General features: G+C 50.0%; 1 protein-coding gene across 4 annotated transcripts in view; it reads left to right on the top strand.

Annotated features, from left to right (window-relative positions):
* LOC134024047 (mannosyl-oligosaccharide 1,2-alpha-mannosidase IC) overlaps window positions 1–13,678 on the top strand; it is a 140,354-nt gene that overhangs the window by 86,007 nt on the left and 40,669 nt on the right. For all 4 annotated transcript variants that reach the window (XM_062466433.1, XM_062466434.1, XM_062466436.1 and 1 more), the window contains exon 4: window positions 7,824–7,904. In XM_062466433.1, the coding sequence (XP_062322417.1) occupies window positions 7,824–7,904 (81 nt within the window). The remainder of the gene's footprint in view (window positions 1–7,823; window positions 7,905–13,678) is intronic.

Raw genomic sequence — 13,678 nt, 5'->3', positions numbered from 1 at the left:
TTGAGGGAGGACCTGTCTGGGGTCAGATGTTGATTGGGGGAAGCTGGGTTCTCAACTCCCCCCTCCTTCCTTCACACCTACCAAAGGTGTGAACTGATCTCTGGCTGGCTCATAAGATTGTTCAAATATTGTTCTGGACATCTTGGTACAGTTACAAAATATAGTTGAATGATATGTTTTATTATGATAACTTTGTGTAGATACCAAGAATGATGTGGTTATCTTTCAGGAAGAATGAATGGTTACTAGAATCAAGATTTCAGTGAACACAACAATAAAACAAAGTAACAAACATGACACAAATATCCCTCTCATAATTCATTCAATTCAATACCACTCTTGTGGTAAAGGTGGGGGTCAGATGGCTGAGCGGTTAGGGAATCGGGTTAACAATCAGAAGGTTGCCGGTTCGATTCCCAGCTGTGCAAAATTACGTTGTGTCCCTAGGCAAGCACTTCACCCTACTTGCCTTGGGGGGAATGTCCGTGTACTTACTGTAAGTCACTCTGGATAAGAGCGTCTGCTAAATGACGAAATGTAAAGGTGAAGTCTGAAGAACTTTCCTCAAAAGTTCTGATTAAGGTATGTTCTTTGTTCAAATTGCCGCCAAAACGGAGAGCAAATGGTTGCTGGAGACGTGTTGTCTCAAGCAGGCCCTTTGAAGCTCGAAAGCTAGCAGGAGGTTCTCACATGCAGATTGGGGTGGTCCCCCTCCCAATTCTATGGTTCCTTTACATCGGCGTTTGGTGGGTAATCAGCATTCTGAGGGTGTCACAAGGGCTGATTAGGTTTGTCTGATGTGATCAAATCAGACTCTTCAGGTGTGGCAAGATGTTGGCTCCGTTTGGTCTGGCTGACCTCACTACATAGAAGTATCTCTTACTAGAGGTCTCTCCAGGGCTGCTGTCTCCTCCAGCCAGACTGTTCAGACAGCAGAGATCTGGAGAGAGATGTCAGATTGTGCAGATGACCATCCTGGAGGTGACAGAGGATTGAGAACTGGGAGGACAGTCCCTTCATCTCTGCCTAGCAGCTGTCAGATTAGATTCGGCAGTAGATTAGCGGATTGGAGTCTGTGTTCTCCCTGATCGCTGTCGTACGCCCTCTCTGGTTATTTGAAAGTGAGACGCAACTGTGGTGGCTTAGCTCTAGTCGTAGCCACGGTGACGTCAATCCAGATGAGAAACTAGATCTTTTAGAACTATGGTGATGTGCGTGTTTGGTTTTATCAGTAAGTCCCTCCCTCCCTCCCTCCCTCCCTCTCTCTCTCTCTCTCTCTCTCTCTCTCTCTCCTCTCCCACGCAGGTGGTCTGTGTGATTAGTGTTGTTGTTTCATGTGAGGTTGTTGAGACGGCCCCCCTCGTCTGATGTTCACCACAGCAGCTCTGATGTGTCTCTTCTGGAACAGTCCTGATGACGGCGCCTCACTCTGACCTCCATTAACTTCATCAGAGGAGCCGCCCTCAACGGCGGTTGTGTAAGAGTTTTAATGGCTTCTGTTTACCTCTCTTGTGAATATAAAAATGTGTCTAAATGAGGTTACCTCACGCATGGCCCACCCCCCAGCACTGCTCTGAGTAAACCACCCCGTCAAGTTCAAGTTTATGGTCAAATGGACATTAACAGAGTTATTTGCAATGAAATGTTCCAGGGTTACTGTGTGTAGTGTTCCTGTGTTACAGGGTGAAGGTTCTCTGTACTGTGGAGGTGTTAGCATGCTCCTGGTGCTGGCTGCCATTAGAGCTGCTGTTTGGCACAGCCAAAGCTGTTTGGACACTAATCAAGACCATAATTACTCTACATTAAAGAAGCAGGCCCCTGCTTTATGTGCTGTTGGCAGAGTAGCCAGGCGGAGAGAGCTAGCTGTAGCCAGGCGGAGAGATAGCTGTAGCCAGGCGGAGAGAGCTAGCTGTAGCCAGGCGGATAGAGCTAGCTGTAGCCAGGCAGAGAGAGCTAGCTGTAGCCAGGCAGAGAGAGCTAGCTGTAGCCAGGCGGAGAGAGCTAGCTTTAGCCAGGCAGAGAGAGCTAGCTGTAGCCAGGCGGATAGAGCTAGCTGTAGCCAGGCGGAGAGAGCTAGCTGTAGCCAGGCAGAGAGAGCTAGCTGTAGCCAGGCGGATAGAGCTAGCTATAGCCAGGCGGAGAGAGCTAGCTGTAGCCAGGCGGAGAGAGCTAGCTGTAGCCAGGCGGAGAGAACTAGCTGTAGCCAGGCAGAGAGAGCTAGCTGTAGCCAGGCGGATAGAGCTAGCTGTAGCCAGGCGGAGAGAGCTAGCTGTAGCCAGGCGGAGGGAGCTAGCTGTAGCCATGCGGAGAGAGCTAGCTGTAGCCAGGCGGAGAGAGCTAGCTGTAGCCAGGCGGAGAGAGCTAGCTGTAGCCAGGCGGAGAGAGCTAGCTGTAGCCAGGCGGAGAGAGCTAGCTGTAGCCAGGCGGATAGAGCTAGCTGTAGCCAGGCGGAGAGAGCTAGCTGTAGCCAGGCGGAGAGAGCTAGCTGTAGCCAGGCGGAGAGAGCTAGCTGTAGCCAGGCGGAGAGAGCTAGCTGTAGCCAGGCGTGGAGAGCTAGCTGTAGCCAGGTGGAGAGCTAGCTGTAGCCAGAAAGAGTGTGGATTGTCCAATAATAATGATAGCTACTTATCAGAATGGACTAATTCCATTAGTTTTGTATTGGTGTGGGAAAGCTCCACTGTGGGCTTGTGTTAGTGTCTTGTTTGCAGCCTGGCACACAGAGAGGCCAGTCAGGCTGATGTCCTAGTCAAGGCTGGGCAGAGCTATCTCTGCCATGCTCTGCTGAATGACTACCAACAGCAGAGCACACGTCATACACAGTCAATAACACAGGCCCAGCCACGCACGACAGATAAGCAACTACAGCAATCTATAACAGACTTCTTTTTTTTCTTCTTTTTTGCTAACTAAGAATGTATTCATTAGCATGCTCCATTTCATTTCCCTCTGTTGTAGCTCCAAGAGAACAATTAAAGGAGGTACAGACTAATTAGAACAGGAAACAGGGCCGTTAGCATGCCTATCTGTCATAGCCCTGCAGGCAGAGTATAAGGATTCAGAAGCATGTATGTCTTGTTCTAAGTGACCTGTTTACCATGCTCAGGATTGGTAGATTGAAGAAACTTTTGTGTCCATGGAGACCGTAAAGCAGTGATCTCCTGACATGCTGGAGCTTGACCGACATGGGGAGAGAGGGAGGGAGAGAGAGAGAGAGAGAGAGAGAGAGAGAGCGAGAGAGAGAGAGAGAGAGAGAGAGAGAGAGAGAGAGAGGGAGACAGAGAGAGAGAGAAAGAGAGAGAGAGAGAGAGAGAGAGAGAGAGATATACATATATATATGTGTGTATGTGTCTAGGTATATATATGGATTATTTTTTTTTACCGATTATTTGGAACATTAATAATATGGCAACATTAATAATAATAACATGGATACAAGTTGTACACCTGTGTGGTGTAATTACACGTATGTATATGTTGAACGACCGTGTGTGTCTCTCTGTATGTGAGTGTATGAAATATAAGTATATATAAGGCTGTTCTTTATATTGATGAATATTTCTGTAATTCCACCGTTGCTTTGGCAATGTGAACAATTGTTCTTTTTTATGCCAATAAAGCCCTTTGAACTGAACTGAACTGAGAGAGAGAAAGAGAGAGAGAGAGGGAGAGGGGGGGGAAGGGGGAGGTTGGGGGGGGGGGGGGAGGGGGAGAGGGAAGGAGAGAGACAGCCTGGTGGGTTCTTCTAATGAGGTGCTTTGTGAGACTGAGAAGGGAAAACAACAGACATTCTCCTGCACCTGAATCAGTTTTCATGCCTAATACCATTGAGAAGCGAAGCAATTATATTTGCACACAGCTTTCATGCGTTTGTTTGAGAAGCCTGCAGGGAAAGACTTTAGATTTATTTGTGTTTCACGTTCTGCCCTTGATAATAGTGCAGTGTGGAGATTTAATTGATTTTCCTCGAGAGCAAGGCTCTGATTCCTGCTGAATACTGGAAGGCCAGCTGTTCTTTACTCTGCGCTTCTGCTGTTTTCACTAATTGAAATGTGTGGTTTTAGACATAAATATCCTTTCCTTCTCTGCTCCTCTCCCCTCTCCACCTCTTCTTTACTTCTCTCCTCTATTCCCTGTGATAAGCACACTGAGAAAATATCTCTGATGAAGTGTAATGAAAGATTTTAATCTAATCTTGTTGAAGGAAGTGCACTGTGTATTTTTCTAGAAAGGTTTATAGGTGTGGTAAACAGGCCGGCTCTCATGCCAGACGCGTTAAGGAGGTGTCTCCTGAAGGCCTGAGGGATTTACAGGAGAGTTGGGGAGTGTGATCAGTGTGTCAGACCCTCCATCACCAGAGACAGATAAACACTTCTACCTGTCGGCACAGCAACCTTTCTTAACGTGTCTGTCACATGCCGACGGGCTACTGGGAGTTTCACTGTGCTCTGACTGCTCGTACAGAGTTTTCATCATCCAAACGTAGTCAGGAAGTGCATTCAGACGCACCGCTCGGTCAGTAAACTTCTGCTGTGGTCAGAACGTGACCCCAGCATGCTTCATTACAGAGACATGCTCATCCCCTGGTTGTCAGGGCGACTTGGTCCCTTTGCCATGGAAATGCCAGTTTGCCTTCCTCAGTGTTGATGTCTTGAGAGAGTTGTCCCTCACACCAGTAACCTAAGTCTCTCTCTCTCCTTCCCTCTCTCTCCCTTAATCTCTCCCTCTCTCTTTCTCCCTCTCTCTGTCTCTCCCTCTCTTTTTCCCTTTCTCTCTCCCTCTCCCTATCTCTCCCTCCCTCCCTCCCTCCCTACCTCTCTCCCTCTCCCTATCTCTCTCTTCCCCAAAAACCCAACACCAAAAGTATTCTCCAGGTTCAGACCCCCCCCCCCATTTACATCACCTTGGAAACATCTTCTAAATAAACACATCACATGACTAAGTACAACGATCAGCCTGTTTCATAAAGGTGGATCTTCAGATCTCCAGGACCTGGTAAGTGCCGTGTGAGGTGCTGGGGGAGTCTATAGTCAGAGTCTACAGGAGATAGATTGGAGGTAATTGCCCTCTCCAGCTCCCAATTACAGTTTCCTTATCACCACCTCTCCAGATAGTAATTTCCTTCATAAGGGGTCTCTCAGTGTCGCCTCCATCCCAGCCTGGGTTGAGCGTAAGTGTCTGTAATTATGGTGACATACAGTGTCTCTTCAGCAGATACATGTAGTGTCTAAGGACTCTCATCCTGACTCACATTACAAAGAGTTAGGACGACCACCACCCACGACGGATCACTCAGGGAGCTAGTGTTGACCTATCACAGCGGAGCTGCTAAACTTGCTCTAGGTTTTCAGACCAATCACAGCCTCAATGTGATGTGAGCCTGTCTGTCATACCCCTGCACCTCTCAGTGTGAGAGCCAGTGAAGGAACCCTCTGCCTGGGGAGGAGAGCCAGGAGAGAGCCCTCTGCCTGGGGAGGACAGCCAGGAGAGAGCACTCTGCCTGGGGAGGACAGCCAGGAGAGAGCCCTCTGCCTGGGCAGGACAGCCAGGAGAGAGCCCTCTGCCTGGGGAGGACGGCCAGGAGAGGGCCCTCTGCCTGGGGAGGACAGCCAGGAGAGAGCACTCTGCCTGGGGAGGAGAGCCAGGAGAGAGCCCTCTGCCTGGGGAGGACAGCCAGGAGAGAGCACTCTGCCTGGGGAGGACAGCCAGGAGAGAGCACTCTGCCTGGGGAGGACAGCCAGGAGAGAGCCCTCTGCCTGGGGAGGAGAGCCAGGAGAGAGCCCTCTGCCTGGGGAGGACAGCCAGGAGAGAGCACTCTGCCTGGGGAGGACAGCCAGGAGAGAGCCCTCTGCCTGGGCAGGACAGCCAGGAGAGAGCCCTCTGCCTGGGGAGGAGAGCCAGGAGAGAGCCCTCTGCCTGGGGAGGACAGCCAGGAGAGGGCCCTCTGCCTGGGGAGGACAGCCAGGAGAGAGCACTCTGCCTGGGGAGGACAGCCAGGAGAGAGCCCTCTGCCTGGGGAGGAGAGCCAGGAGAGAGCACTCTGCCTGGGGAGGACAGCCAGGAGAGAGCACTCTGCCTGGGGAGGACAGCCAGGAGAGGGCCCTCTGCCTGGGGAGGACAGCCAGGAGAGAGCCCTCTGCCTGGGGAGGAGAGCCAGGAGAGAGCACTCTGCCTGGGGAGGACAGCCAGGAGAGAGCACTCTGCCTGGGGAGGACAGCCAGGAGAGAGCCCTCTGCCTGGGGAGGAGAGCCAGGAGAGAGCCCTCTGCCTGGGGAGGAGAGCCAGGAGAGAGCACTCTGCCTGGGGAGGACAGCCAGGAGAGAGCCCTCTGCCTGGGCAGGACAGCCAGGAGAGAGCCCTCTGCCTGGGGAGGAGAGCCAGGAGAGAGCCCTCTGCCTGGGGAGGACAGCCAGGAGAGAGCACTCTGCCTGGGCAGGACAGCCAGGAGAGAGCACTCTGCCTGGGGAGGAGAGCCAGGAGAGAGCACTCTGCCTGGGGAGGACAGCCAGGAGAGAGCACTCTGCCTGGGGAGGACAGCCAGGAGAGAGCACTCTGCCTGGGCAGGACAGCCAGGAGAGAGCACTCTGCCTGGGGAGGACAGCCAGGAGAGAGCCCTCTGCCTGGGGAGGAGGGCCAGGAGAGAGCCCTCTGCCTGGGGAGGACAGCCAGGAGAGAGCCCTCTGCCTGGGGAGGACAGCCAGGAGAGAGCCCTCTGCCTGGGGAAGACGGCCAGGAGAGAGCACTCTGCCTGGGGAGGAGAGCCAGGAGAGAGCCCTCTGCCTGGGGAGGACAGCCAGGAGAGAGCTGGATCACCATCACAGAGATGGATGATCGCAGCACCCACAGCTGCAGAGGGAGGGGCTGTTCTCTGAGAGGCCTGGATGGATGTCCACACACACACACACCTGACTCTGCTCTGCTTATCTCCTCTCTGGTGTGGCTGTCTCCCTTCAGGAGCAGCTTACGTTATCTAGAACGTTCCTTCACACACCAGAGAAGCATTAGAAGCCCAGCGGCTGAACCTCTCTGTATTTACATTATTAATAATCATCCACACGTATGCACAGACACACAGACACACAGACACACAGACACACAGACACAAAGACACACACACACAGAGACACACACAGACACACTGACACACAGACACACAGACACACAGACACAAAGACACGCACACACAGACACACAGACACACAGACACACAGACACACAGACACAAAGACACACACACACAGAGACACACACAGACACAAAGACACGCACACACAGAGAGACACACACAGACACACGCACACACAGAGAGACACACACAGACACACACACACAGAGACACACACAGACACAAATACACGCACACACACAGAGACACACACAGACACAAAGACACGCACACACAGAGAGACACACAGACACAAAGACACACACACACAGAGACACACACAGACACAAATACACGCACACACAGAGAGACACACACAGACACAAAGACACACACACACAGAGAGACACACAGACACAAAGACACACACACACAGAGACACACACAGACACAAAGACACGCACACACAGAGAGACACACAGACACAAAGACACGCACACACAGAGACACACACAGACACAAAGACACGCACACAGAGAGACACACACAGACACAAAGACACACACACACAGAGAGAGACACACACAGACATGAAGATGCACACAGTCATTGATGCTCTTCTCCACCACTCTGTCTGAGTCTAGTTTAACCAGCACGTCTAACATATTCCTCCTCTCACCTCCTCTCCTCCTCCTTTTTCCTCCTCTCCTCCTCTCTGCAGAACGGTGAGGCGTCCCTGTTTGAGGTCAACATCCGCTACGTTGGAGGACTCCTGTCTGCCTACTACCTGACTGGAGAGGAGGTGAGATCAATACTGCTGTTTCCATTCCCTCCACCCTCTCCTCCACCCTCCTCCCCGCCCTCCCTCCACCCTCCCCCCTCTCCTCCACCCTTCTCCCTGCCCTCCCGCCTCCTCACATCAGCACACGCCTGGCATGGGGGAGCATTTCTGGAGAATATTATGGGATTTCGGTTCCAGTTTTCCTGCTGGCGCTCTGGACACGTGTGTGTGTGTGTGTTTTAAGAGAGTCTTGGGGGATGAGGAGCTGGAATCACCATTAATAACAGTGTTGTTAGACCTTCACGTGTGTGTGTGTCCAGGCAGGTGTTTATGACTCAGGTTAAGTGTCCTGGTACTGGTGTGTGTGGGGGTGGGGGGGGTGGGGGCTGGGGGGGGGGTGTTGCAGTACCTGGGTTTCTGGGTCCAGACTGGAGTGGAGAGAGGGGGGGTGGAGATGGAGAGAGAGATTTAGAGGCACAGAGAGTGCAATAGAGAGAGAGATGGAGAGAGAGGGAGAGAGAAGGAGAGAGAGGGAGAGAGAAGGAGAGAGAGGTTACAAGAGACATACCTTGTTTCAGGAACAAGGTTTTCCCAACTGTCAGTCCTGAGGGTGTGAATTAATTAACACCATGCCTGGAGTCTGTGGGGATGGGAGGAGTGGAGGGGGAAGGGGAGGAGGGATTAGGGGGAGGTTGAGGAGGAAAGGAGGAGGGGAGGAGGGGAGGATTAAGGAGAAAAGGGGGAGGGTGGTTCTATTCTGTAACACTCGGATATTCCTTCTTTAATTTAGGTGACCTACTTCTCTAAATATATCATGTTTGTTCACACACACCATCACTGTGGAGGAATCCCCCCATCTGTCTGTTTCTCTCTCCTCCCTCTCTCTCTCTCTCCCGCTACCTTCCCCCTCCCTCCCCCTTCTTCCCCCTCCCTCCCTGCGTATCCCCTCCATAGTAAATCCCCCACTGCCTCACACCCAGCCGCTCTACAGTCGAGGTTTGAACAGGCAATAGAATAAATGTGAAAGTGTGTCTTACATCTGGTGGTGACAGCGTGATTCATCTGGTCCTGGTGGGGTGGGGGGCTGGGGGGAAGGAGGCTGGGGTGAAGGGGGTGGGGGGCTGAGGGGAAGGGGGTGGGGTGAAGGGGGTGGGGGGCTGAGGGGAAGGGGGTGGGGGGCGAGTTGGGGGGCTGAGTGCTTCTCCTGACCTTCACAACCTCCACAGCTGCTTAGAAATGCCAGGCTGGTGGAAAATGAAAATTGAGTTTGAGACTAAAATGAGAGATAGTGGGTGTTATTATGCATCACTATGGCCTTCTGGGAAATGTAGTTTGCTGAAATTGCTGGGTGAAGATGCGTGCACCAGGGGGCAGGGAGCTGCAGCCCTGAGCTGTAGTCCTCCCGGCCAGAGCCCTGGGTACAGATGGGAGAGAGGGAGAGACAGAGAAGGAGGGTAAAGTAAAGAGGGGCTGGAGGATGGAGAGAGAGAGAGGGGGCTGGAGGATGGAGATAGAGAGAGAAAAAGGGATTTGGAGAGAGAGAGAGAGGGGGGGGCTGCGGGGTGGAGAGAGAGAGAGAGGGGGGGGCTGGGGGGTGGAGAGAGAGAGAGGGGGGGGCTGGGGGGTGGAGAGAGAGAGAGAGAGAGAGAGAGAGAGAGAGAGAGAGAGAGAGAGAGAGAGAGAGAGAGAGAGCTGTGGGGAGGAGGGAAATTCTCTTTCTTCTTCCTGTGTAATCAAGAACCCTGCGATCCATATAGACACATCTCTGTTCCTGCCTCCTGCCCTGTCTGTAGACCTGTCACATCCCACACTGGGCCTGGAGGCATGGCTGTGTTGTGGTGTGTGTCGTGGTGTGTGTCTGGGTGTGTTGTGGTGTGTGTCTGTGTGTGTTTGTTCATTTGTCTTTTTATTGCAGAAGAGCTTAAAAGTGTATTTAAGAAAAAAGCTGTTCCCTGCAGATGGAACCCTGCTTGGTTATGTCTGTAGGCTTATGTCTCTGCCTCTAATCTACTGTAAACACAGCTATGCTCTACTGTAAACACAGCTATGCTCTACTGTACTCAACACGACCATGCTCTACTCTAAACACGACCATGCTCTACTACAGCCCGACCGATATATCGGCGGGCCGATATTATCGGCCGATATTGGGCATTTTTTTATTTATTTTTATTGTGTTTTTGTTCAAAGGAGTTTAAGTTTCATATCTTACGTTTGTATTTTTATAAATTTATCAGAAACTGCATTAACATATTATTTTAGTGAGGAAATAATAACAGGAGTCAGATGGCTGAGCAGTTAAGGAATCAGGCTATTAATCAGAAGGTTGCTGATTCGATTCCCGGCCATGTCAAATGACGTTGTGTCCTTGGGAAGGCACTTAACCCTACTTGCCTCGGGGAATGTCCCTGTACGTAGTCGCTCTGGATAAAAACTTCTACTAAAAGTGACTAAATGTAAACTACAAATAACTACTGTTAGGGAAATCAGTTTGTTTTGTTACGCGTTTCTGGATTTTTTAAATATTTTTTTATATTTCGGCCGATATCGGAATATCGTATTTTTAAATCACCAAATATTTGTATCGGTATTGGCCTTAAAAATCCTTTATCGGTCGGGCTCTATGCTCTACTGTAAACACAAACATGCTCTACTGTAAACACGACCATGCTCTACTGTAAACATGACCATGCTCTACTGTACACACGACCATGCTCTACTGTACTCAACACGACCATGCACTACTGTAAACACAACCATGCTCTACTGTAAACACGACCATGCTCTACTGTACTCAACACGACCATGCACTACTGTAAACACGACCATGCTCTACTGTACTCAACACGACCATGCTCTACTGTACTCAACACGACCATGCTCTACTGTACTCAACACGACCATGCTCTACTGTAAACACGACCATGCTCTACTGTAAACATGACCATGCTCTACTGTACACACGACCATGCTCTACTGTACTCAACACGACCATGCACTACTGTAAACACGACCATGCTCTACTGTACACACGACCATGCTCTACTGTACTCAACACGACCATGCACTACTGTAAACATGACCATGCTCTACTGTAAACACGACCATGCTCTACTGTACTCAACACGACCATGCACTACTGTAAACACGACCATGCTCTACTGTAAACACGACCATGCTCTACTGTACTCAACACGACCATGCACTACTGTAAACACGACCATGCTCTACTGTAAACACGACCATGCACTACTGTACTCAACACGACCATGCACTACTGTACTCAACACGACCATGTTCTACTGTAAACACGACCATGCTCTACTGTACTCAACACGACCATGCACTACTGTAAACACAACCATGCTCTACTGTACTCAACACGACCATGCCCTACTGTAAACACGACCATGCTCTACTGTACTCAACACGACCATGCTCTACTGTACTCAACACGACCATGCTCTACTGTAAACACGACCATGCTCTACTGTACTCAACACGACCATGCTCTACTGTAAACACAACCATGCTCTACTGTAAACACGACCATGCTCTACTGTAAACACAAACATGCTCTACTGTAAACACGACCATGCTCTACTGTAAACACAAACATGCTCTACTGTAAACATGACCATGCTCTACTGTACTCAACACGACCATGCACTACTGTAAACACGACCATGCTCTACTGTAAACACGACCATGCACTACTGTAAACACGACCATGCACTACTGTACTCAACACGACCATTCTCTACTGTACTCAACACGACCATGTTCTACTGTAAACACGACCATGCTCTACTGTACTCAACATGACCATGCTCTACTGTACTCAACACGACCATGCTCTACTGTAAACATGATTATGTTCTACTGTAAACACAACCATGCTCTACTGTAAACACGACCATGCACTACTGTAAACACGACCATGCACTACTGTAAACACAACCATGCTCTACTGTAAACACGACCATGCTCTACTGTAAACACAAACATGCTCTACTGTAAACATGACCATGCTCTACTGTACTCAACACGACCATGCACTACTGTAAACACGACCATGCTCTACTGTAAACATGACCATGCTCTACTGTACACACGACCATGCTCTACTGTACTCAACACGACCATGCACTACTGTAAACACGACCATGCTCTACTGTAAACACGACCATGCTCTACTGTACTCAACACGACCATGCTCTACTGTAAACACGACCATGCTCTACTGTAAACATGACCATGCTCTACTGTACACACGACCATGCTCTACTGTACTCAACACGACCATGCACTACTGTAAACACGACCATGCTCTACTGTACACACGACCATGCTCTACTGTACTCAACACGACCATGCACTACTGTAAACACGACCATGCTCTACTGTAAACACGACCATGCTCTACTGTACACACGACCATGCTCTACTGTACTCAACACGACCATGCACTACTGTAAACACGACCATGCTCTACTGTAAACACGACCATGCACTACTGTAAACACGACCATGCTCTACTGTAAACACGACCATGCACTACTGTAAACACGACCATGCTCTACTGTACTCAACACGACCATGCACTACTGTAAACACGACCATGCTCTACTGTAAACACGACCATGCACTACTGTACTCAACACGACCATGCACTACTGTACTCAACACGACCATGCACTACTGTAAACACGACCATGCTCTACTGTAAACACGACCATGCACTACTGTACTCAACACGACCATGCACTACTGTACTCAACACGACCATGTTCTACTGTAAACACGACCATGCTCTACTGTACTCAACACGACCATGCACTACTGTAAACACAACCATGCTCTACTGTACTCAACACGACCATGCCCTACTGTAAACACGACCATGCTCTACTGTACTCAACACGACCATGCTCTACTGTACTCAACACGACCATGCTCTACTGTAAACACGACCATGCTCTACTGTACTCAACACGACCATGCTCTACTGTAAACATGATTATGTTCTACTGTAAACACAACCATGCTCTACTGTAAACACGACCATGCACTACTGTAAACACGACCATGCTCTACTGTACTCAACACGACCATGCTCTACTGTAAACACGACCATGCTCTACTGTAAACACGACCATGCTCTACTGTACTCAACACGACCATGCTCTACTGTACTCAACACGACCATGCACTACTGTAAACACGACCATGCTCTACTGTAAACACGACCATGCACTACTGTACTCAACACGACCATGCACTACTGTACTCAACACGACCATGTTCTACTGTAAACACGACCATGCTCTACTGTAAACACGACCATGCACTACTGTAAACACGACCATGCACTACTGTAAACACAACCATGCTCTACTGTAAACACGACCATGCTCTACTGTAAACACAAACATGCTCTACTGTAAACATGACCATGCTCTACTGTACTCAACACGACCATGCACTACTGTAAACACGACCATGCTCTACTGTAAACATGACCATGCTCTACTGTACACACGACCATGCTCTACTGTACTCAACACGACCATGCACTACTGTAAACACGACCATGCTCTACTGTAAACACGACCATGCTCTACTGTACTCAACACGACCATGCACTACTGTAAACACGACCATGCTCTACTGTACTCAACACGACCATGCTCTACTGTAAACACGACCATGCTCTACTGTAAACATGACCATGCTCTACTGTACACATGACCATGCTCTACTGTACTCAACACGACCATGCACTACTGTAAACA

Source organism: Osmerus eperlanus, chromosome 7, assembly GCF_963692335.1.
Source record: "Osmerus eperlanus chromosome 7, fOsmEpe2.1, whole genome shotgun sequence".
Classification (NCBI taxonomy): domain Eukaryota; kingdom Metazoa; phylum Chordata; class Actinopteri; order Osmeriformes; family Osmeridae; genus Osmerus; species Osmerus eperlanus.
Note: the sequence above shows the minus strand (reverse complement) of the source record. Positions and strands in the feature narration are given on the sequence as shown.